At 38.7% G+C, this 24755-nt stretch overlaps 2 protein-coding genes across 5 annotated transcripts in view; one reads left to right on the top strand and one right to left on the bottom strand.

Annotated features, from left to right (window-relative positions):
• The window catches only part of USP33 (ubiquitin specific peptidase 33), a 35415-nt gene extending 12651 nt beyond the window's left edge, over nt 1-22764 (bottom strand). The window contains exons 1-15 of one of the 4 annotated variants that reach the window (XM_074545961.1): nt 22533-22764; nt 17646-17704; nt 17010-17148; nt 15943-15996; nt 13803-13865; nt 12132-12284; nt 10832-10931; nt 7864-7933; nt 7249-7362; nt 6489-6567; nt 4042-4456; nt 3515-3655; nt 1930-2042; nt 723-895; nt 517-620 (exon numbers count right to left, since the gene is read on the bottom strand). In XM_074545961.1, the coding sequence (XP_074402062.1) occupies nt 517-620; nt 723-895; nt 1930-2042; nt 3515-3655; nt 4042-4456; nt 6489-6567; nt 7249-7362; nt 7864-7933; nt 10832-10931; nt 12132-12284; nt 13803-13865; nt 15943-15996; nt 17010-17090 (1660 nt within the window). In that variant the 5' untranslated portion in view covers nt 17091-17148; nt 17646-17704; nt 22533-22764. The remainder of the gene's footprint in view (nt 1-516; nt 621-722; nt 896-1929; nt 2043-3514; nt 3656-4041; nt 4457-6488; nt 6568-7248; nt 7363-7863; nt 7934-10831; nt 10932-12131; nt 12285-13802; nt 13866-15942; nt 15997-17009; nt 17149-17645; nt 17705-22532) is intronic. The other 3 variants (XM_074545962.1, XM_074545960.1, XM_074545964.1) reach the window with 3 other exon arrangements.
• A 151-nt stretch (nt 22765-22915) lies between these two features.
• Nucleotides 22916-24755, top strand: part of MIGA1 (mitoguardin 1) — a 34736-nt gene continuing 32896 nt past the window's right edge. Inside the window, exons 1-2 of the mRNA XM_074545990.1 lie at nt 22916-23094; nt 23897-24066. Of these exons, the coding sequence (XP_074402091.1) occupies nt 23944-24066 (123 nt within the window). The 5' untranslated portion in view covers nt 22916-23094; nt 23897-23943. The remainder of the gene's footprint in view (nt 23095-23896; nt 24067-24755) is intronic.

Here is a 24755-nt window from a genome sequence, read left to right on the forward strand (position 1 = left end):
TAAGTGTGTACATTTGATAGAAAAAAAGTGTCAAGGGAATTTAAGCTGCATTCAGTATTTAATAGTCATAGTAGTGTTGACACAGCAACTACAGGAGAGGTTCTTAGGTTTTATGTCTTCAACTATAAAGCACTACAGTATAATCTGAGGAGGCAATGCTATATAATTCAAAAGGGAAATAATTTACTATGTCCAAATTGAGGTTATGAGAATGAATATTAATATAGTGGGTTTGAAATTTTTATGAGCCTTCAGTTGATACAATTTCACTAAACCAAATTCAGACTGACTTGACATTTCTAAAGTAGCTTTCATAGGCGTTTATCTCAAATACTCAGTTGAATGAGAAGCTTACCTTTCTGAAATGAATGATCCCAAATGAACAAGGACTGACTGTATTACACCTTAACAGGTGGCCTCTGCTTAACTGCATTAAGCTAAGAAGATATTAATCATCTCATTGTGACAGGAGGAAAAAAACACAGAAGAAACATGTCCAGGTAATTAACCTCTTACCCTTGAGCTCATCTCTGGCGAAAAAGGCAGCAAGACAATCTTGTAAGGTTACAACTGGACCCCAAAACCAGCTAGGAACACATGAGACAACAAACCTGAAACATCATTGACAGAAAAGAAAGAAAACCAACAAATGTTCTGCCAGAAGAGCAGAAACTAGAAGTTCAAAATAGATAGTTGAATCAAACAAGGTAAATATTATTTACCTTTTGAAGTATTCCATAAAAAAGGCTATCCATCCCTGGGGGGCATATGCTTCTCCACATGACCCTGCCTTGACCAGAGATGTCTGATGACTTGCAGAATGGAGTTTAGCAAGATCTTCCTTACCTGGAATAGGCAAGGACAGATCCTGAAAGGTCTCCAGGGTTACAGACAGCTAAGGAAGAAAATAAATGAAACACAGTGGAGTTAAGCTTGAAGAGAAATGGTTAATTAAACTGAATTCTGTACAATTCACTAGTAACTACTAAGTCACTGCATAACAGAAAATTCCACTAGGTAGGAAATGATTGTAAAAAAGCATTAACAAGAACTCATTTTCTAAAAAAGAGGAACAAAAAAAATAACCTTTTAGAATGAACTTGCGCATTGTTATCACTGAAACATTTTTTTAGGTCATTATTATTTTTCTCCATATCAGTCATATAAAGCCCTATGATTTTTGCTTCAGGCTGTGTTACACAAAATAGTTTCAGAAAGCTTCAGTCCATTGTTTCTACAGCTTTTTACTCTGACATTACATTGACCTGATGCAATTGGACTTGCTGCAAGGGAGACCCATCTGTGCATTTTCTTGCTCCTGTGCTTCATTTAGTGATCACATAGCCACAGAGTCAAACATCAAACACATTTAGAAATTTTTGCTTGTTTTTTGAATTTCTTCACCAGATTACCCTAGGACAACTTCACAAAGCAGTCAATGGTTCATATCATTGGAAAAGTTAGTGTCTTTACTTGGATTTTTTGAAAGACCTTATTTTGTAAACCTCAATCTATCTGATAAGACAGTTACAGCACTATATTAGATCACTGTCTCATCTTTTCTTTGAAACATCAGGTACCTGAGAACTTAAGACAGTAGCATGTATGCATTAGGATATTCAGAGCATTATTAAAAAGTAATGAGACCTAAATGAAGTTGAAGAGCAAGCTTCTCTCTTCATCCTTGCTGTAAATCAATTCTCAGAATGTTTTTTTAGCTATGAGTAAATATTCAGCTCTATGAATACAAGCTATTCTAAACACAAAGTGCTGGTAGAAGTCACTATTGCAATTTGAGAGAACGAGTATGAAACACCCCAACCTTCTGAGGAAATCTGCCACAAAAGAATATAAAGTTACCAGAGAATGACTGTATTCATAAAGCAGTAAAAAAAGAACACAATGAAAGCCAGAACTTTCTCTTCTTACCCGATCACAGGTCAAGCACTGGACTGAACTTATTATAGTGCCATCAAATATATCAGAGATAACACTCCTGTACTTCTTGCGCTTCTTCCTTTTTGGTGACGATACCGTTGAAACTATAAAATGACAAAAGTAAAATGCTGCAGTAAGGCAAAGCACAGTGGATTCTGATTGCATTTCAACTTTGTGTAATATAAGTAGAAGTCTCATGTTCAGAGTTAAATTATGAGCCAAGCCCCGTTTTCTATTTACTAAATATTTCTTAGGAATTATGAGATCACACTACTGCCATTATAGGCAATTAATGTGGGTTCCTCAAGCCACTGGGGACAATCACCAGAAACATTTGCCTCTGTAAGTAAAACTCAAACTGCCAGTCTTGAAGTCTACAGCCTACTGCTACATGATGGATTTATCTTGGCAGGAATCCCTCAAGGTATAAAAAGGAACATTTTATATGACACCTAATTTGATCAAATCTTCTTGGGACGTTTCAACCATGCTGGGCTGAAAGGCAGCATCACAATATTACTGTATCACAACTCTGATGACAGAGGATTGAGGCAGACTAAAGGTACAACTGGAGTCCAGCCTAACAGCTGCTTATTAAAAAACCCCAGGTCTCTCAACCTCTCCTGGGCAAGCACCAGTGACCGAGCACCTCTTCTGACAGACTCACTTCAGGTTGTCTAAACCCTCCTGTAATGGCAAAGCCACAACTGGAGGCAGTAGCACAGATGCAGCGTCAAAGCTGCTGAACAAACCAGCCAAGGAGGTCAATGATTCAAGTCCATTAAATCACTGTCATGCAACACCAATGCTAAAGCATTAAAAAGATAATAAAATGTTCAGAACTTATCTGCAAAGGCTATCAAATGAAGCAGGATCATAATATTAAAGTTGTATTTGTTTTTTTGATTTGGTTTGGTGCAATTAAAAAGCAAGTTATGAAAGACAAGCTTTGCTTAAAGTAATCTACTGTTAGACAAATCAGGGAAAATAAAATTATATATTGTTCCTCATGCCCTAAAGCAGCCCTGTCTTATATGTACAGGCAGTAAAAGTCTAAATATTCCAGATGCTCATAAAGGTATCCTGCTGCAGTGCCAAGAGAAATACTCAGCACTGCAGGGACATTAACTACCATGAAGCAGCCAGCATTTACAGGTTTATCTACAGTACAATTACACTTTGCTCCTTAAACCTTAATTGACTAAAATGGTGATTTACTGAACTTCTGCTGAAGAACCAATGAGCTTATCCTCTGGACAGCATTACCTTTGGGGGTACTAACTTCTCATACCTTTTTCTTCTCTCCAAACTGGTACAACTGAGAAAATTGTCTAAAAATAATATTCTGACTTCCTAAAATGGAGGCAAATACTATTCATGCTTCAAAAGAATCAGAAGATTATTGAAATACAGGGAATAATCTTACATGTCCAGCTTACATAACACTCCCTTTTCCCCACCAGCTAAAAGCCCCTTAGGAACAACCCTGCATAGTTACACAAGACATAAGAAACACAATGAGAACTATAATGTGGAATAATTCAGTACCAGGAAGGAGAAAATAAAGAGCCTCTACCTTTTTTGTGGACTTGTGCCAGTGAAGAGCACGATGGGAATGACTTTGGAGGGCTGTTTGACAAGCGTGTGTTCATCCCTTCAACTGAGGATGGTGTTTGGGCTGCAGATACATCATTCATGTGAACATCATTGATGTAATCTGCAATTCAGAGTTGCACAAATTCTGTGAAAAAAATTACTGCAGAATGAACAGACACAGTGGTTGTGTAACTTATTTAACCCCACTGTCAGGTCACTGGACATTCAGGCATGTAGCACCACTTCAGTTCCTTTGAAGTTAAGAACGAAACAAAAACACCCCACTCCATCTGAAACATTACCCAGTACAAACAGTTAGCTCACCAAGGGAATTAAATTCAGAAGATCTAAACTGAAAAAATTTACTAAGTAGGGACGTAGTTTACAAGTAAAGCCACCTACCTTATTTGGCCTATACCTCTACTACATTCTATAACTCACTTCTACTCCCACAGATATTCTGGCTAAGATTTTGACTATTTCAACGGCACTTCAGCAATGCATTACCTGAGAATCTGCTGTGTATCTGTACTTTGACAGTTCCTTGGTTATTTAAAAACTCAGTGGTCTCTGAAGCAGTGTTTGTGTCTTTTTCCAAGTCTTCCATAGAATTTGCTCGTTTAAGTTTGTTGCTTTTTTCCTTCTGCCAGTCTTTGGAAGTGACTGAACTGTTATCATCATCCTGAATTAACATGGTTGTTTCTGCAGGATCCTCTAAGACAGGTTTGAAAATTGTGTCATTTTCTGTTTTATCACAGTTTCCACAGGATTCACAGGGCTGAAAGCTTAAGTCTGACTGGCTCTTATCTTCTTCCATACTCTCTTCAACACTCATAGGCTGGGCATCTTCCAGTTCTACCACTGGTTCTTTAAGTTCCTCATGCAGCAAATCCATGAGACAACGTAAAAATTCTTGTGCATCCTAGAATTTTAAACAAGTTTTACCATATTACTCTATTTTATCCAGAAGATATTCACAACAGAAAGGATACAGATAAAATGAAAGCCGGCTGTTAATGAGGAATAAAGACAGTTCCTCTGTCCCAGGTCTAATGTTCAAAAGCACTTTCATTTCCAGACCATGTCTGTTTCCTGCATACATTTCTTGCATGTCACAAATAATCTTATCACGCAAGTTTCCTCCAAAACACTCCAATTCCCAAAATAAATTATTTTAACAACACCAGCAAAAATGCTGCCATAGCTTACTAGAACGATGAATATAAACAAGTACCAGCAGCGTGGTCAGACCCCAGCTCTGCTTGTACTGGAGCATTTTAGAGATAAAATGCTCCATTAAAATCAACCAGAGCCTTGCTTTCACTGGGTATGAAGTAAAATTACTATGATGTTACTCAGCCTGACTTTCCAATGCATCACACTGACAACAATAATACAATTCTTCTAAAGCCTCAACAAGATTTCCCAAATGTGTTCCCACAAAGAGCTGTAATACTACAAGTCCAATTTGTGTTTGAAAACATCCTAAAAGCCACCAAATTTCATCAATCAGTGCAGTATCCATTTCTATCTTGGCAATAGAAAGCATCCAATAAAGCAGGTATGTGAGAAAACAAAAGCCTCTTGTTGGCAACTACTACTGCTTTTATTTTCTTCTGGTTTCCTTTTTGTATTCTGGCTGTTCATAATCGTAATTTTTGCTGCTCAACATTCCCATCTATCATAACAATTACTTATTAAGCTCAAAACTGCTGACTACAAAACATTTCTTTTCTTAAAAATTGCAACTTACAGAACTGAGTTTGGATTTGGTAATGAAAGAAAACCCCAGTATGCCTACTTGCTGGCAATCCTTTCACAAAAAACCAAAATTAACAAAACCATCTAGACCCCAATTAAGAGATAAACATTCTTCATTGATCAATGTAATTTTCTCCCTGAAGATTGGACATGGCTGCCCAGCTTGCTCTAGGAGAGTGCTGGCTATGAAAGCCCTGCTGTGTTTTAATTGTTGCCATGAAACCTGCTGAACACACAACTGAACTATGATCCAGCCATAATTGAAAAAGTTCTCATTAAGTGTTGCTCTGCATGGAAAAAGATGTTTTCATCAACATTCATATCTGCAAGAATTAAGTTTCCATACAGTTTCTTTTTGGTTTTCAAGGCTGAATTTCTGCTTTTTCAGAAAGATAGGTGGCACTTCAGAAATTCATGAGCAGATTACAGAACTTTAAGCTTAATATTTAAACACTGACTTTACAGCCTCATGCAGCAATTGAACATTAAAACATGTCCTAATCCTTCACTCCACAAATATGAAACATAATGGAACCAGCAAAGTTCCTATTAATAAATGCAGATTCCCAGAAGACACTAGTAAGCTTTTCTAATTACAAGGTTGAAATTTTTCACCTAGTCCTAAAGCTTTTAATGATAGTGCTCCACACTGTATGAATGCACCAAGATATTGTATGAAGCAGCAACTGAAGAATGCCTTTCCTATAAAATAAACCCTGCCCTTTTAACAAGCTACCAACCTGAGGTTCCCATAACACACAAATGGTGGGGCTTTTTTCCAAGACACTAAATGGAAATACTGAGTATTTTTTTTAAAACATCATTAACAGACATATATTAAAAATCTGTTATATTAACTTTTTTTTAGCATATTTATTTTCTGAGACTGCTCAAATATTAGCAGCTTTATTTCCCACAAAGGAGAAGCTCAGATATTACTTGAATTTTCCTGAAAGAAAAGGAGTTATTCTACACTGAAGACCTTTTGAGAATTTGATATAAGTAAATATAAAACATGACCTAACTACTGATCATTCCATTTCAAGTGATCTACATTCAAGTTATATTAACTAAAGTTTATGTTGCATTTGCTTTAAACAAATACAGGAAATAAGGTATCTTAAGCATTAGATTTCTGATTAAGAGATAATTTTATGGCTTAGGCAGATTTAAAAGGCATCAGAAAGATTTACCTGTTGAGAGTAGCCTCGAAACATTGGATTAACAGTTTTAATTCCTTGAAATAAACCAGTAGGGACAACAGATCCAGGCCTAAAAAAAAAGTTTTAAATATATAAACACTGAAAAATAAAGAATTTAAATGGATTTTTTTTATCTTTACTGGGATCATACCATTACCTGCAACTGAACACCAATAAATTAATCTTCACAAAACATAATATTGGCATTAAATTATTAATTACATGATTTTTAAACACCTGTCATCCAACTGAAACAGTGACTGTATCAGGCCTTTTCTGGCACATTTCTTGTCAGACAATCAGACAACAAATCAGACATACTCTTGCCTCTGTGCATAATTACTGTTTCTTTACCTTTGTTTTTATATTTTGAAGTATTTTCTTAGCTAGATATTACACAAATTCCATATAAGGAAATAAGACACACTGATAAAACATTGATATGGAACAAAGGATACAGAGAGGATAAAATAGCTAAATATTTTAGATCTATTTCTGGCAAATATAAGCATTTTTAAGAGCTAAATGCTTGCAATCCAATCTATTTCTTGTCCTATCTTTGCTATGTATAAAAAATAACAGGTTATAAGGAGTGCTTAAGCCCTGCAAGTCAGTCTTTCCTTCCTAATTTTTTTTTAAGAGGAATTCTGTGAACACGTAAAATAAAATTAGAAACCTAGGGCAGATTAATGCATCCCTCATGACTCTGGAATTTATTTATTATCATTTCATCACCAAAATTATTTAATACCTGCTTTTGTGCCAGAGTTCTGTCATCAGCTTGAGGTAACTTTTACAAATTGCAGGTTTCTTATCTGTTCGGGCTAAGCCCCCGCAGTCAAGAAAAAAGTGCGTCAAAGGTGGGCTGGGTAAAAAGAAGAAAACAGTAATTTTTTCAGGTTGTTAAAATACAGGAGGAAATCTGCATTTCATACAGGATTATATCACAAGAGTAATGCTATTCTATGACTGAACAGTTCCACTTCCTATGTTCATAAATGCTGCAACCAAACATTTCCTGGTAGGACAACTTCAGCAGTACAGCCACACTCTGATCCTAATATCTCTTCTCTTGAATTAAGAGTTTATTTTTATGTATTTCCTCTGCTTTTTCTGCAGCTTTTCTCAGATTTTCTTCTAATCTCTAAAACTGCATATATTCTTATTTAGGAGGCATTAGAATGAAACAGAGAAAAAGCTGAGTGGCCCATAAACCATAATAAATTGCTTGCAGTATACAAGACTGAGATTCAACAAATCTATGTCCTCCTCCATGGTAGTGCACCTCTCCAAACCCCTTAAGTCCATCAGGAAAAAATGCATGCATAAGCAAATATAAAATTGCATTAACTATCATTTTCCTTACCAGTTGGAAAGAGCTTGTAAAGCTGCATTCATGTAACAAGTGTTTCCAATATTTTTTAATCCTGTTAGACCTGGAAAACAGAATAAATACAAATCTGTTAATCCAATAATTCCTAGAAAATACATACTGATCAAAATACTCATGGAACACTTGGTGCCAATTATAATGCAGAATTGCAACTAAAAGAAACACAGAACTCCTAAACAAATACCAATCTAACTAGAAGTAGTAATGAAGTGTTCTGATCTCAACTGAACTAAAGAACACTTCAGAAAAGTGGATTATATTTCATCTTACTCACTTTCCATGGTTTATGACATCTGCAGATTTTAATTTAAAATGTTTCTCAACACCAAAGTTTTACTTCAGCCTAATGACTTACCTGTTCAGTTAAACTGTTGCTATGCTGCATTTGTAACTAATCACATCACCAAAACCTTCTCCAAGATTTCACTCTTCTGTTCCAAATTCACACTAAATCAGATTACCCTCAATATTCAAAACCTACTCAACATGTGATTATCCCAGGCTAGTCCTGCAATTAGTCCTTTTCTATTCCAATGATACACCTTTATTTTTATTAACAGATTGCTCAATTCAGACTTTCCTACATTGTTTACTTTCTAAGTCACACTATTTACATTCTTTACAGAGAGTCACATACACCTTTTCCACACACATGAAAGTTATAACTGACATATATTCTCTCCATATTTATGAATTATGCTATTCATGGCTACTAAAGCATTACATTATTTAAGTAATATATCAAAATAAAATTGATTTTGTGTGAGGGAACAGTAACATTTCTAAGCAAAGAATCAGTAAGACCCAAAAATTAAAAATCATGACAAACACTCAGCAATCAGTACTCATGACTACGCAATTCGTGAAGTCTAGGAACTCTCCTGGTAGTTTTGTCTATGGCAGAAAATAAAAAGGTGCTAATAAAATCTTTCTACATCTGAAAACCACTTGGGTTACTTCAGTTACAATTTCTAATAGACAGGACTTCAAAATTAAGTTTTACAATGTCCTTCTGTCTGAATGAAAATACAGTCCTGCTTCCTGTATCAGAACATGCATTCCAAACTCTGCTACAAAGAGAACAATTATTCTTATAATGAAACTGGAAAGCAAGAACAGTTTGAAGATTTTGATTTTCTTTCCGTTTTTTTAGAAGCAGCACATGCTACAGGAAGATACTCTCACTGCATTTTTCCAGCCTGTAGTAATAAAAGGAAAGTTTTCAAACAGACTTCTTGTGAAGATATATTCTAATGTTTGCTTCATCAAAAGCATTTCAAAAGAAATTTTAGGAGTAAAGTTAAAACAAAGCTAAAGAAGATTCTTTCTTTCAGTTTGAATAAGTTTCTTAACAGTCCCATCATCATTACTGGGAACTTTATTGCAATTCTAATTGCATATTATTGCAAGGTAAGCTACATTCCCCAAAATATTAATAATCTAAGAAGAGATAAAAATACACAAAAGACACATTGGTTGGAGAAACTAACTAGGAATAGAACACATGGGGTAATGATGTAGGGGCAGATGGCAAATTAGTGGGGTGGTGTCACATCCTGCAAGGCTGTGCCAGACAACAGAAGGGACAAGGCAGCTTTCCTGAGCAATGCCAGCAGACTCAGGAGAGGAAAGCTGGCAGTGGCTGAGTGAAGGAGAAATGAGAGCCATTGCTGTGGTTTAACTGCAGCCAGCAACACAACACCCCAGAGCTGCTCACTCACTCACTCCCTAATGCTGGGATGGGCAGGGAGTTGTACAAGGGAGAAAACTCATGGGTTGAGAGAAAGCCAATTTACCAGGTGAAGCAAAAGCTGTTTGCACAAGCAAAGCAAAGCAAGGCATTCATCCACCACTGCCCCCAGACAGGGAGGTGCTCTGCCATCTCCAGGAAAGCAGGGCTCCATCATGAATAACTGTCAAGACAAACACCCTAACTCTGAAAGTTCCTATCTTCCTTCTTCCTCTCCCAGGATGCCACATGTAATGGATTATCCCCCTGATCACTTGGGTCAGCTGTCCCAGTTGTGTCCCCTCCCAACTTCTTGTGCACCCCCTCCCAACTTCTTGTGCACCCCCAACCTCTCCCTGGTGGGTGGTGTGGGAAACAGAAAAGGTTCACTCTGTGTAAGCCCTGCTAAGCAATACCTGAAACATCTCTACATTATCAACCTGTTTTCAGCACAAATCCAAAAACACAGCCCCATGGCAGCTACTCTGAGGAGAACTCTTGCCCAGCCAAAAGTGGCATATGCATACATTAGAATAACTTTTCTCTCATCACTGATGGAAAACAAACTGCCTTGACATATGCAATGGTATCTCAAAAATAACAGCTCAACAATCTGCTAGTCACATTTTTCTGAAAAATGGTACTTAGCAGTATTTTCTTTACCATCAAATACACAGTTTTTAGAATGATTAATAATAATTAGAGGCTTTAAAGAAATAGTAATTATTATGTTCTCTTATGAAATGAAAGATTAAAGCTTCACTGCTTGGGATTAGCTTTGCTGCTTAGGATTTCATCACTCTAATTTTCATCTTTACACTAGATTCAGTATTAGGGTGGGGCAATCTTTGATATGAGAAAGTTTGGCAGTGCATGAAGTCAATTACGTCCAGGAGAAAACAAATAATCAAAACCCACACTAGGATACTACAGGCTCACAAAAGAATTACTCAAAATGAAGGAAAGTAAATCAGGAATCTTTTAGGGCAAAGAGGCAAAACCAGTAGAACAGATTTTTAAAAAGCCTACTTGAACCAGAGTGGCTACAATACAAACTGCAGTGAACATTACTCCAAAATGCTTTGGCAATAGCCAAACTCAGGCAACAGCCTCTGCTCTGAGGTAAGAAAGATTGCTGCAAGAAGGGCAAAACCAAAAATAAACACCTGAGCTGGAGCAGAAAAATAATGCATGGGGTTTTGCTTTTATTACCTCTGGTCTTCAATTCATCTTCTTCCACTTCTATATCTAAGTCATCAAATACAGCTGCCAATGGAATCTTCAGTGTGGGATTACTGGGTATTTTAAAATCCTTAAAAGGAGGAAAAGAATATTTACTTTAATTCATCACTTTTCCACTTAATTAAGCTTATGTGTAATTTTACCAACAAATCAAGAACTGGAAAATTATGTGAATGTATTTTAAATCTCACTGCACAGAAGTGAGAACACCAGGAATTCACAGGTATCCTCAGAAGGTTTACTAAGAACTCCCTCATGTTTTTGTTATCAGATCCCTGAGAGATTTTTATAACAACAGCTGAAGAACCAAAACAAAGCCAGGGATGGCATTTCTTCCCCCTGGATAACAAAGCAGCCAGCAGGGAAGAGCTAAGGCAGGAGTTATCACCTAAGCTCACGTAGGTGTTTTTGATGTGCCACCAGATGGCTCACTACAGTTAATAAAGATAAATTAAACTCCTGAAAGAAAAATGTACAAATAGAGAAACAAACTAGTAGACAGGCAGCCATTTATTGAATTACAGGCTCCTTTTGTGAGCACATAAATAAAACCCCTGAACAAAATGCTTCATAAACTTTCTAAGTTCCACTGATTTTTCTGCATATGATACCTGTTTCCTTGGAAAACTAAAGAAGGTTAAATATAATAGAACAGAAATTCAAAAGTCTGAACTCAGCTTTATATCAAGTGATAAGAATTTTTAGACAACAGAATTTTTTAAATTCCAGTAGCGATATTCCAATTGAGCTGCTGGCAGTTTGAGAAAATGATCAGATTACATTAATATTAAATACTAAAGTTTGAAGTAAATATATTTATTATACAGATTGAAAAACTGCCCATCTTTCTGTTCAACCAGGGCATGATGATGTCTCTTCTACTGCTCTGTCTCAAGCAGAACACATTTAGAAATAATGTACTTCTACTTGTGACTTTTAACCTAGCTACCTGTCAGGTTACCTGTCAGGTTATGTATGTCAGGCTATATTACACACACAATAAAGAAACAGCACTTCTTTTTTCAGCTACAAGCATTATTCCAAACAATTGCAGTGTAACTTTTCCCAAGACAACACTTGTCTAAGAAAAAAAAAATCAGAGTGAACACTACTGATGCCAGTAAAGCCAAAAAAGTTTTATGAAAATATAGAGGAATTAACAGAAAGTTCAGCCACAAGAATGGAGGAAAAGTTGGTGTCTCACTTAAGAGAAAACATAATTTTTACTGCAAAACTACAGCTGCCTTTGCTCCCTTGGGTTAAAAAATACCTGCACACTGTTTTCTTGTGCTTGGTGAGACAATCTTGTACTTGGTAGTGGAGAATGAGATCCCAGTTTTCTGTCCAGGAATACTTCCTTACTACAGGCGTAACACCACACACGGAGAGTGGTAAGGTTGACAGTCAGACAGTGCTTTGTCTCCTGAAACAGCACAAAAACCACAACTGGGATTCACAAACTGGGAAAAACTAAATATTGCTACATGCAAGCTAGAATAGATATTTCAAAATTCTAGGTTTTTCAACAATGAAACAAGTATGCACATTAGAATATTGAGAAAGAGCAATTCAGTTACTAAATTCTAACACAAACATTCATTTTTAATACAAATCACTCAAACTAGCAATAAGATGCAATCAGAATCAAGACACTGCAGTATTTAACATGCCTCTCTGTAATTAAAAAAATAAGAAGAAAGCCTTCTTATTCTTGTTAGAAATGCTACAATTCACAATGAACTGGTTTTCAAGGAATATCTGTAACTGGCCACAATGGGAGCTACCAACTCTACAATGTTTATTTCTACTGGTTTGCTGCAAAAGTTCAGGGACCTTCTGGTCTCCAGCTACTCTAGAAACACCTCATTTCTCAGTCTATTGTAAAGCCTTTAGAACTGTGATTCAGCTTTAAGAGCTGATAAAGAACCCGTGAAGGTATTTATATAGATTTACATTAATGAACTATCTATTTGTATAAATACTCTTTCTTCTCAAGTTCCTGTTTCAAAACAAAACAAAATAAAATCAGGAGTGGTGGTAAGACCCAGTCATAACATCACATATTTCTTGTAAAACCCCTGTATAAACTATTCTTTCATTTTCCTATTCACCAAGGTTTATCAGTAATTGTAGGGATCAAAAATTGTTCTGTGTGGAACTTTAGATGCATTTACTGAGCAGCTGTAAACTGATGGCAAGACTTTCATTAGTCTCAAAAGCAGCAACTCAGAAATGACATGTTTATAGCTCTGCCACCTCTCTGTGCCCAGAATACCCTGTTTTGGCACGTGTTGCCCTTGCACACGTGTGTGCCCAGAACACTCAGTGAGTTCAGACCCAAACCTATGCAGAGAATGCCCAGCCCTGGCAGAACTTGGCATGCTGGGGACAGAGTGCCCACACTCCACTGCTCCCACCAAGCTGGATCCAAGATCAGACAGAGCAGGAAAGCAAATGCTCAGCTCAGCCTACAGTTTCTTCATCTGAAACAAGGAGCATATTGCAGAAACAAAGCAACTCTCTCTGGTAATTTACACTCCCTATCTTGCACCTCTTCAGCTGCCCATTAATGCAACTTTCCTGCTCCTACCCATCAGGCAGCCTCAGTCCCAGAAATTTAGACTGAAGTAGTGAAGTACTAGACATAAGCTGAGGTACTCAATAAACCTTTCATCTGGGCATCTTGAAAATCATCAGTATTAATTGTCCTTTTCTTTTTTCATTCGCACCATCTTCTTTAGAAGAATTGCATAATTATGCAGCTGCACAAAGCCTGCAAACTCACATACTCCTAAATTAGCAAGATCTGCTTCTATAACATGAAAAACAATTACAGCTAATCAAACCTCCACAGTTAGCTAACATAGGTTATTGACTTCATTGAAATAAAAGTTCTTTAACTGCATTGCTTCAAGGAACTGCGTTACCAGCAAACACATACCTGGGAATGGGTGGTACTGTGATCATCATGGGATTCACCACAGCCAACATACGTACACCTGTTCTGTTGGGCGAGATACACAGATTATAGAGAATTAAAAAGTGGTCTCAAAAAGGTTTACAGAATAGGAATGTACTGCCAGTCCCTATAAATCCATTCAAATTTCAAACTTGTAGGACTTGAGTCCGACACAAACCAAGAGACATGCATAGAAAACAGTGCAATAAATATCACTTAAAGCAAAAAAGAATGCTGCAAGATTTAACTCAACCTCTCGTACCGATGGGCAATGTGCAGAATATAATTTTTTTGGCAATTCCTATATATTTATTCATATTACTGACAACTTCTATTTTTACAATTCCTTATTTGGTAAATACTGTTAGAGAAAACACAAAGTTAATCCAGTGTCTGAGTGGTGAAATACTGAATGGCAACAGCCTCAGACATGTTTATACAAAAATCTCTGCATGCCCCTATCTGCAGTGCCTACTCATCAGAGCATTACTTCACAACTAATTAGCCTCTTCACCTTTACATAAGTTTCCAGCACTATATGGCTAAGAACTTGCCATGTTCTAGTTATAACATCCAAAATAATTGCCTATTTTAATCATTTTGCAATGCTCATTGCAAAATATATTTGGCTGAGTCGAGTGTGGAATCTTGCAGCTGCTATCTTCAAGCAATTTTTGCTAATTCCTCATTTGCATGAGTCAGGCCAATCACACAGGAGGGTACAGCAGGTTACCTGTGTAACTCTAAGCATGTTAATTTATACAATCAAATAGTCACTGAACACGACCAATTTCTCTATTAAATGATCTCAGCTATTTGATAAGTTACAGATTGTTTACATGCTGGGATCTCACCAGGTTTGTCTACTGAAAAAGGTGAAGACAAGATGCCAATTCATCCAAGAGGAGAAGCATCACAGCATGACATTAAGTGTCCTACTGCAACTACAAGACTCTCCTATGGAAATGTGAGTATAAAATTTAGTTTTTCAGTAATAAGTCTAAGAGCTCTATGTGAAAAATAAAAAACATTAGTTTAAGTTTCACAGCATTTTCCCACCTGCCAGGTAAATGCATCCCTCAACATCTCTTCCCCACTCCCAAGAGGTTTGTTTATACATAATTAAAAATTCAGGCCATCTAACAAAAGACATTAAACACTGCTGCTTTCCCCCTTCATCTCTGTTATTGAAAGAAGGAGCAAAAATAATCTGATCTCTTCATTGTTCCCACTGTCCACCTCAAAGGGCACAAATGAAGGGCAGTTTAAGATGCTCACACAAACACTTACAGGGGGCATTAGCCTAGAGATCCTTCTGACAGGACTTAAAGAAAAATTGCCATTAAATGAAGTCAAGCCTACAGGGCAAAATTTCAATCTCTGTAAACATCTGCAAAAAATCCAAAGAACTAGCAAGACATTTTAAAAACTAAGTTAACTATATGCTTTCCAGTTGTGATCACAGATCCCTCAGCAGCATATTTGCATTTTCTTTAAACACAGTGAAAATTACAGGTTTTTGTAGACAACAAGGAGAGTCAGGCAAAAGCATATTTATGACAGAGCTATACCCAGGGTAAAGACTGTATGAAATTTGTACAAAGAGAATGCTCATATAAGATTATGCAAGTTTCAAAAAAAGGAATTTTTATTTGTTTTCCTTAAGAATAAAAGTCAGAGTATGCATTATTCTGTAAAATGTCTGCATTTACTACTAGATGTTATGATTACAACTGCTAAGAAAGGCTTATAAAAAGTAATTTAATTAACTCAGGAATAATATATTATTTTTTAGATCTACCAACCCAGGGAAAAGATTAAAAAAACCTTCAAAACTTAATAGCTAAATAGTATCATAACTCAAGTAAAAACACTAATATGCTTTCTTCCTTCTTATAAAAAACCCTCATTTGAAGCATATTATTCATATTGCAAGAAGTATGTACCTGATAGAAGGTAAATAATTTAAAAAATAAAGAACTACAGATGGAATTTTGCTTTTAAATGATAAGTTAAACAAACTAACTTCAAGAACTTCATGACAGATGTTTCTTTAAAAAAATTCTACCAACTTTATCTTTACTAGAAAATTATTCTATTGCAGAACAAGAGAACAACTTACCTCTAAGCATGCCCAAAGGTTGGGTCCTCTGACTTTACAGTCCTGACAAGTGCCCTGTTAAAGTTCAACACAAAAGCAAGTTTTATTTCACTTACTTTCACCAGTAAACCACAAATTCAAGACAAAATGAGAAAAAAATACTGTAAAGCTTAGTATCAGATGAATACCTTTAAGACTTTAAAGCTAGCTTTTAAAAAGGGATATGCTGACAAGCAATCTAATTTTTGCTTCCCATAATCTCAAGATCAGCATATTTTTTGACTAAAATCTCAGATTTATCTCTTAGTTTTCATTTTAAACCAAAAATTGCTTTTCTATGTCAGGCATAAATATCACCCTATCACAATCCTCATAATTGGTCTTTCCTATAAATTTAACATAAAAAGAAATAATAGAGATAGAACTTTTAGTAAATTCATATTGCTTCTTGCAGACACTACCTGCAAAGGTTTATAGAAACAAGATGCAACAGGAGGGAAATGCTGTACTCCTCAGCAGCAAATGAACTGTTACAGAAATTAAGCACCATGGACAGAAAAGTTTTCACTTTTCATCACCTCCCAGCTACTTAAATGAGCTACAAGATCCTTCCTTGTTCCATTTATTAATACTAGCTTGAAACAAAGATTTCAGGGAGGGGAGTCTTCTCGTACTGTGGCTTCTCCATCAAAAAGAGAACTGTTACCCAAGTAAATTCAAGCATAAATTTCTTTGTTACAGTTTCTACTTGAAGTCAGTTGTGGTATATTACACTGACAGTCTGAATAACCAAATGCTTCAATGAAAAAGAAGTTCAGCTTGGTGTTCTGCTAACTCTTTTAATTAATGATTCCAATAAAACATCAATCATGGCAAAGGTGCTCTTTAAGTGCTGAAAAATAGATTTGCAGCTTCATCAATCCCACAATTCTTCTCATACTTTATTTAAACCCTACTATTCCAGCAGAGGAGCTTTTACCCATGCTTGACACTTAAATGCACCTTATAACTAATAATACACTAACATGGTACCTAAAATACCTGACCAGTTAACAGGGATAGGAAGAAAGTGAATTGCCACAACTCACATGAGATTTCTGTATCAATTCCTCCTTTGTTATCTCACCAACTGATTCCAGGTGTGGGCAATTGCTGCTGGGTGATGACATGGCTGAAGCTGTATTTTCTGAGATGCTGTAGCTGTAATTTTAAACACCAGAGAATCACCTGTCAAGAGAAGTAAGAATGAGTAAAACCCAATTCCTTAGACTAGACAGCAATACTAGATACCAAATATGCAACATATATATAAAACAATGTGCCTCTTTAGACTAAGTTAATATAAACAAGTTTATAGACTCCAATAGCCCAAAACTATTGCTGACTTCTAAAATGAAATCTAAGGATTTCTAAGTCAAACCAAAAGAATTCTGAATGGACCAGAGGTGATTTGGGTCAATTATTTAACTTTCTAGACTCTGCCATGGCACTCAAATGATATAAACATTGGTTTTCAAGCCAACCTAGAACTGACAGTGGCTTTGCCTGTATGTTCTGGAAAAGGATCTTTGCAACACTGCTGAAGCTGTGGAGGCTGAACTGCAGAAACACAAGACTTGTTTATCACAGGATACAGAAACTTTATCTTGGTTTTATTTATTTACAAAGACACATTCTAGATTCAGACATATTATATATCAAAAGGAGACAAACTTGTGACTCACATGTAGCACTAAACACTCAGCAACACTTTTATCTTGTTCTCTTTGCCCATCCAAGGTCTCTGGTGTAGACGTAGAAACTTATCAGAAATAAAGAATGCTACATACAATCACTTTGTTATTATTATTTCAATAGTTGCACAGAAAACAACAGAAGGAAAATAAAAATACTAACTCTGTAATGTTCTTTTCATATAAATACTCCAACTGACTCATTCAGACAGGGACTATCCAATAACTTTGTTTCAGTTTTGTCACTTAAGCAATTACTATTGATGACTCAATCTCTCTAAAGGCCACAAAAATTAACTTGTTCTGCTCAATTATTCTGCCCAATATCTGTCCAATGTAGCACTCCTTTATCAAGACTTGCAACTAAACTTCAACTCAGTGATGTGCCCTCCTTGTTCTGTCTGCAGCCTTTGGCACTGCCATCAACACCTCTTTCCACTGTGCCTGTGTGCTTTGGCAGATCAAGGTTTGCTCCTTCCACTTACAGGACCAATCACTCATTTCAATATTGAGCCCCCCAGAGCTCTGACAGAGTGGGGAAATCAAACCTTGCCTAACGGGCACCTCACACACTCTCCCAGGTAAACTCTCAGCTTATCATGTCTGACTTGTTCCTTCTGTTGTCTTGCAGTAAATCCCTTTGAATCAAGAGCCATTTCAGCTCCCTTTGGTCATTTTTCTATATAGGTGTATGTCTATAAATAGTCTGTTTTATTGCTATAAACATTGTTACACAGGTAATATTATTGAAGTATTACATCTTATTTGTTATGGAAAATTTCTTCATGTCCTATTACATGCATATATGTACACACACACATATATATACACAAATACATTTTATATAAAAATAATCACTATATAATAATATAATTATTAGATACATAATTGTATATATGGACTCATAAGTATAAGTATATATGCTTCAGTCTTTTTAATATCATGTTAACAGTTGTTCAATAAGGTATTTCAGAACTTATCTCACAAGACTGAAAATACTACATTTAGGATTTTTTTTCCAAATGAGATCTGAATTCTCTTCCAGGACCAGTGGCATGACACTTAAAATGCATTATTCTAAAACATAAGCTCCAGGTAGAGAAGCATTTCCTCAGTTCAGTGACTGACTATAATCTATATGCACTGTTACTGAAAGACACTTCAAATAAGGCAACAGTTTTTCATGCCAAACCTCCTCAACTTCCATCATATCAGCAATTCCTCTTTGAACTGCAAGGTTCCTTTCCAGAACAGAAATGGCAACATGAATGCATGTTACATCTCCCACAGTTTGCAAGGTCTGTTAAAATGTTTAAAAAGGACAAGTGAGTTTCAAATAAAGCCCTGAGCACGTTAAATGCAGTGAGATGATTTAATACAAATGCTTTAAAAAGACTGATATAATGGATTAGTAAAGCTTTGGGCTTTTTTTTTATGGCAGAAGCTTTCTGAATGCATTATTATAAGTAATACAAGCAATGAATGGGACTTCACCTCATGCTGCCAGATTTGTATTTAATTTGTATTTAATTTGTATTTAACTTTTCATACATAAAACTCCACAAATCCAAACCTGCAGTCCTGAACAAACCCAGACCCAGGAGTTCTGCTCATGCCAGTTTCTGTTTCTTGGTGCAATCTGCATCTCTCTTCTAACAATGATCAGAAAGGCCAAAGCTGTTCGAACTCATGTCCCTGTGGATGTGCTCCCTATTCCTGTCCTTATGGAGAGCATCCCTTGAGGAAGTGTAGTTCATGTTACAAATTCTTCACTTGTCATTATATGAACAAAGCTGAGTGGCCATTCTTTCACCTTTTGTTAACAATTTCTTTACACACCTCCTTCCATCTCACAGCACTGTGATAACTCTGCCATAACCTTGGTAGCTTAATACACATAGCTGCAGAAACACATTTTGTAGAATTTTATGTTAAAGTCTAAAACTGTCAAATTAATTCAAAAGCCATGACTCATCCTTCATCTAAGTCCTAGCCAGCCCAGGGTAGCCCCTCCCTTGCTCAGTGACCTTCCTCCATTTCACCACTTCCTACTCCATGTGAAGAGATTGCTTTTCTTCCCCTGCAGCTCATTATCACATCTGCTTTTACACCAGCTTCTGCATTGCGTTGGCGTCATCCAAAAATTGTTTTTCTGCATTTTCAGTACTAGAAAAAAAAAAAAACCAAAATAATCCAATAGGATTTGTAGTTTCCCTTGCATTCCATGCTATACTCCTGTTCTGAGGCTGGAGCATATCTCCATTTCATGATCCCATGAGAGCACACAATCATAGCATGGTTTGGGCTGGAAGGAACCTTGGAGATCATCTGGTTCCAAAGCCCCACCATGGGCAGGGTGCCACTCACCAGGTCAGGGTGCCTGGGGCATCCACAACTTCTCTGAACAGCCTGTTCCAGTGTCTCTCCACCCTCACAATAAAGAATTTCTTCCTAATACCTAACTAAACCTGCCCTCTGAGTTCAAAGCCATTCCCCCTGTCCTATCCTTGCCCTTGGTGAAGTCCTGCTCCAAGTCTCTTGTGCAAGGTCTCCCTCTCTCCCCTGGCTGATCAGCCCCACTCTCTCAGCCTGTTTCCACACCAGCTGCTCGTGACCACACTCATGCAATAAGGTTTTCAACAAATGCTTCCCACAGGTCTGGGAGAGGATTTCTCTCGCAGTCTATTGCCAGCTCTCCCCATTGCTTCCCCTCAGAGGTTGCAGCTCACCTATCTCAATGCTTCACACTACCCCATCCCACGAAGTGAACCAATTCATGCTCCAAAGTAGGACTCACCAACAGAATTTTGCTTTGAGCATGCACAGACTCACACTTCAAAGAAAAAATGCTCTTCAAGTCCAGTCTTGGAGGGTTTTTTGTGTTCCTGACAAGTCTTTTCATTCCCCAAGTAAAACAAAATTGAGCCATCAGAGAAATGTGGACTACAATTCAAAGCATCATGACCAGCAACCTGCTTATTGCTCAGCAGAATTCCACAGCATCAGACTTGTGTGGTGCCTACCAAGGAAAGCCTATCACACCCACAAAAAACTCCCATCAAACACTATGGAATTCACCTGATCTCCAAAATTATCTTTGGGTCATGGAAGGAACCCAATATCTCCTAAAGAAACAAAACAAAATTTAAAATATTTCAAAAAGTTTTGGATTAATGATTTCATCTGCCTAGTTACAGTAGTTAACACTTCAACAGATACTGAAAAAACCAATTGTTTTATGTATTCCACTGATATTCTAAATATGGAGCTGTTTTAAGAGATCATTTTACAGAGTTCAGTAAGGGAATGCTGATGGAAGATTTTAAGAATAAAAGGATTATTCTGAAGACATCAATTATATGAAGCAGCAATTGTGTCTTCATTACAGGCTTTTATTATTGTGTCAGTACAGCTCTGAATAACAGCATCTCAAACCAGTAATCTGTAAGCTTAGGCTCCTTCATTGCACTCATGGTTATTTTACCAGTGAGGGACAGGAATAATTTCATTTAACATTTATTTATATTTTATAGCAACAAAGCAAGAGTGACACAGAGTGCAACTTTGTACCTGAACACTTAATTATTTAGAATTCTAAGGAGGTCTGAAAGTTCAGTAATTACTTATCCTATTAATATTCTTCACATTCACAAAAAAAACCCACCAGCATTCACTCAGAGCTATAAAAGCCCACTGAAGTGATAGCCTTAGGCATATACCAATTGTTAAGATACATGTTTTTAATCACTTTTCTAAAAATCTGCATTGTTTTAATTAAACTTTACGGAAATTCCTTTCATTGCTTTTGTACATGAATGACATTTTTACCAAACTTAAATGAGTCTTTTTACTGTGTCAAATTAAGGTTCATCTTTCCTATTTCTTGACCTAAGTTCCTTTATATTCCATCAATCAATAGGCACTTTGGAATTTTATCTCACATCCCTCCGTATTTTTATCTTTTTTTAACCTATCAACAATAAACAAGTACAGCCCATTTCTTGAAAAAATGACACCACCAATTCCAGCTCTGGTAGAGAACTTACTTTATATATATTTAGCATAAAACCTGGTATTTTCCCACTAGATGACAAAAGTGTACTCAATAACCTGGTCAAAGGTACCTGCTCTTTCTCCTCAGGCACCAAGAGCTACCCACTCAAGCAAGACACAAATTGATAAGTCACTTGCATTACATTCCTTTTCTGCCCTTAAGTACTGTTCCCACAGAAAAAAGACATTTTAAAATATTCTGGAGTTGAGGGTATATCCTCTTACAAGGTTAGACAGTTTTCATTTTATATTGGCTTTCAGGGCACATAGGCTACTCTTTGCTTTCTTCCTTCCACCACGCTAAATCCTAACTATGAAACCCATTAGCTAACCTCTATATTTTTTCGTACTCGGGCTTTGCCTAAGCTCAGGAGAAGCCTACAGTGATTTTCCACTAGGTGATACCCGGGACTCTTCCCGCAGGCTGTTCCAGCCCTCATACCGACGATCCATCCGCACGGGTGACGCGGGGAGCGAACGGGGCCGTTTCTCGGTCAATTCCCGGCTTTAGGGACTGCGCGGTGCCCACGGTACCGCTGCCGCACAGCCGCACCTTCAGCAGGGACCTGCGGAGCTCTGGGGCCGCTTCCAGCCGGGGGGAGGCCGGTCCCGCCCCGCACGGCCCCGCTGCCCCGGGCCGGGCACCGCCGACCTCCGGCCCCCGCCCAGCCCTGCGGGACCGCCGGGACGGCTCCCGGGCGGCCGCCATCGCCGCCCCAACGCGCCTCGGGCTGTGCGACCGGCCAGGCACACGGCCCGCCGCGCTGCCAGCCCCCGCCAGACCTAACCCTCCGCCGCTGCCCCAGCGGGCCCTTCCTCTCTTACCGGAGCTGCCGGGAGGATGCGCCGCACACAGATCCCGGAGCTCAGCCGGGCCGCGACCAGCCCCGCGTCTCACCCTTGCCTGCGGGGACAGCGGCGCTGCAGCGGGGCTGCCGTGGCGGAGCTGGGCGCGCCCGGGCCGCGGCTCCGCCGGTGCCGCCCCGCACACGCGCGGCCGGGCGGGCGCGGCTGCCGCGACGCCGCCGCGGACGCGCCCCGCACAAAGATGGCGGCGCCGAGAGCCTCAGCCGCTCATGTGAGCGCTGCCCCACACAAAGATGGCGGCGCCGAGAGCCTCAGCCGCTCATGTGAGCGCTGCCCCACACAAAGATGGCGGGGCCAGGCGCGCACTCCGCCCCCGCCCGGCTGCCCTGAGCGGGAGCTGCCCGCAGCAAAGATGGCGGGTGTGGGGTCCTGACGCCGCAGGTTTCCCTCACGTGGTAGCCGCTCCTCCCGGCTGACAGCGGCCCCTTCTCCCTCTGCCGGAAGCGGATCCCGCCGGTCTCCGGGCAGCGCCGGGGCCGGAGCGGAGGGAGCTGCCCGTGCCCCGGTGCTCGGCGGGCAGGTAGGTGACAACTGAGTGCGGCAGCTGTAGCGACCCGGCCCGGGCACGGGGAGAGGCGCGGCCGCTTTGACCCGGGCGGGTGCGGGAAGGGGGCTGAGGAGCGCGCAGGGCACCCGGTTCTGCCCGCTGCCCGCCCGTGATGCCGGGGCTGCCCGGGCTGGAGAGGGCTCGGCCGGGCTGGGCGGAGGTGGCTTCTGCCCCGCGGCCTCCCGCCGTGCCGCGGTTGCGGTGCCGGGGTCGCGGTTCGGAGGCTTCGCCTTGTGTTGAGCATCAGGGAGCGAGAGAGGTGTGCCTGCGGCGGGGAGATTACGTCAGGCTGTAGTGGTTGTGTCTCGTGGTGTGTCTGCAAATAAACGAGGGGCTGAATGAGATTAACTTTTTCTAGCTGCTCACAAATCTTTTAATTCTTTCAGGCGACAGATACGTTCTTCCAGCAGTCGCGGTTTCAGAGGCAGGGTTGTTGCCGTGCGTGGTTTAGAGGCTGTAGTACGGGAGCGGCCGCTAATGAAAGCAGAGCGAGCCCTCCTTAGTGCTGGGCGTTGTGCAGCTGCACATCTGCACACAGCAGCTGGACACACGGGGCCTGAGCTGAACCAGCAAATCTGCTGTCTCCGCACCAAGTCTTGCCTCTAGTCAAAAACATCAAGCAAACAAGTCATGTACTGTGATTGAAGAGATTAAAGCTTGTAGAAGAAAAATGTCCTGGGATACTATAGTTATGCATCCTTCTTTTAGTAAGGATGCATCCTTCCATAGTTATGCATCCTTTACATCTTCATAGTATGTATCCTTCTTTTGCCAGAATATTCCAGAGACCATCTGTGATTGTTTTCAAGATAGTTTTGCTTAATGAGGTATGGGAGAGAAGGAGCCATGTCAGAAGAGGCTGTTACTGAGACACGATTTTCTCTGAAGACAGTAGCTCTACGGGTGTTTCATCTTCCCCTTTCCTGGTACTATTCTCTTAACCAGGTAATAAATGCATTATCTAAATTTTGTTACTTTTGTTATACGTTTAGAAGTTTATTGCAGTGTTGTATGTGCTCTTGTGACTGAATTAAATTTGTACAGAATACGTTGGGGTTTAGTTGGTTTATAACACTGCACTAAAATAAGTGTGTCTTTTTGTCTTTTTCTGCTAATAAATGCTTAGCACATCATCATACATCTGCATTTTGTAACTGTGCAGTGATTCTCAAGATATCAAAATTCTCAAATTGTCTTTTTTCCTTGTAGATTTTTTTGTACTTACAAGCTAAACATAACTGTCATTGAATTTTGAATGAGTACTGAGTTCTCCTTTTAAAACTAGGTCTTTAATGTTACTGTATTGAATCACACACTTATAAGCAAAAGCTATGTCATATTTCACAGTTCCCTGTAAGTACTTTACTGCATATAAAACCAGGGTAAGATATTCTTAGTCTTAGCTGCATATGCTCATTTCCACTTTTTTTCTATATATTAAATACTTCAAAACTCTCACTTCAAGATTGCTCTTTTCTTTTCATGTCCTTTTTAAATACCCTTATGTGCAACTATTAACATTCCTCTTTTTAGAGGTTTTCATTTCACTGTTAATCAATTTATGATCATGTTTGTAGGCACACACAAATTTAGAAAAATTACTTTGCAGTTCTTTGAAACTGCAATGTGCTAAC

This window comes from Zonotrichia albicollis, chromosome 8 (assembly GCF_047830755.1).
Source record: "Zonotrichia albicollis isolate bZonAlb1 chromosome 8, bZonAlb1.hap1, whole genome shotgun sequence".
NCBI classification, from domain to species: Eukaryota; Metazoa; Chordata; class Aves; order Passeriformes; family Passerellidae; genus Zonotrichia; species Zonotrichia albicollis.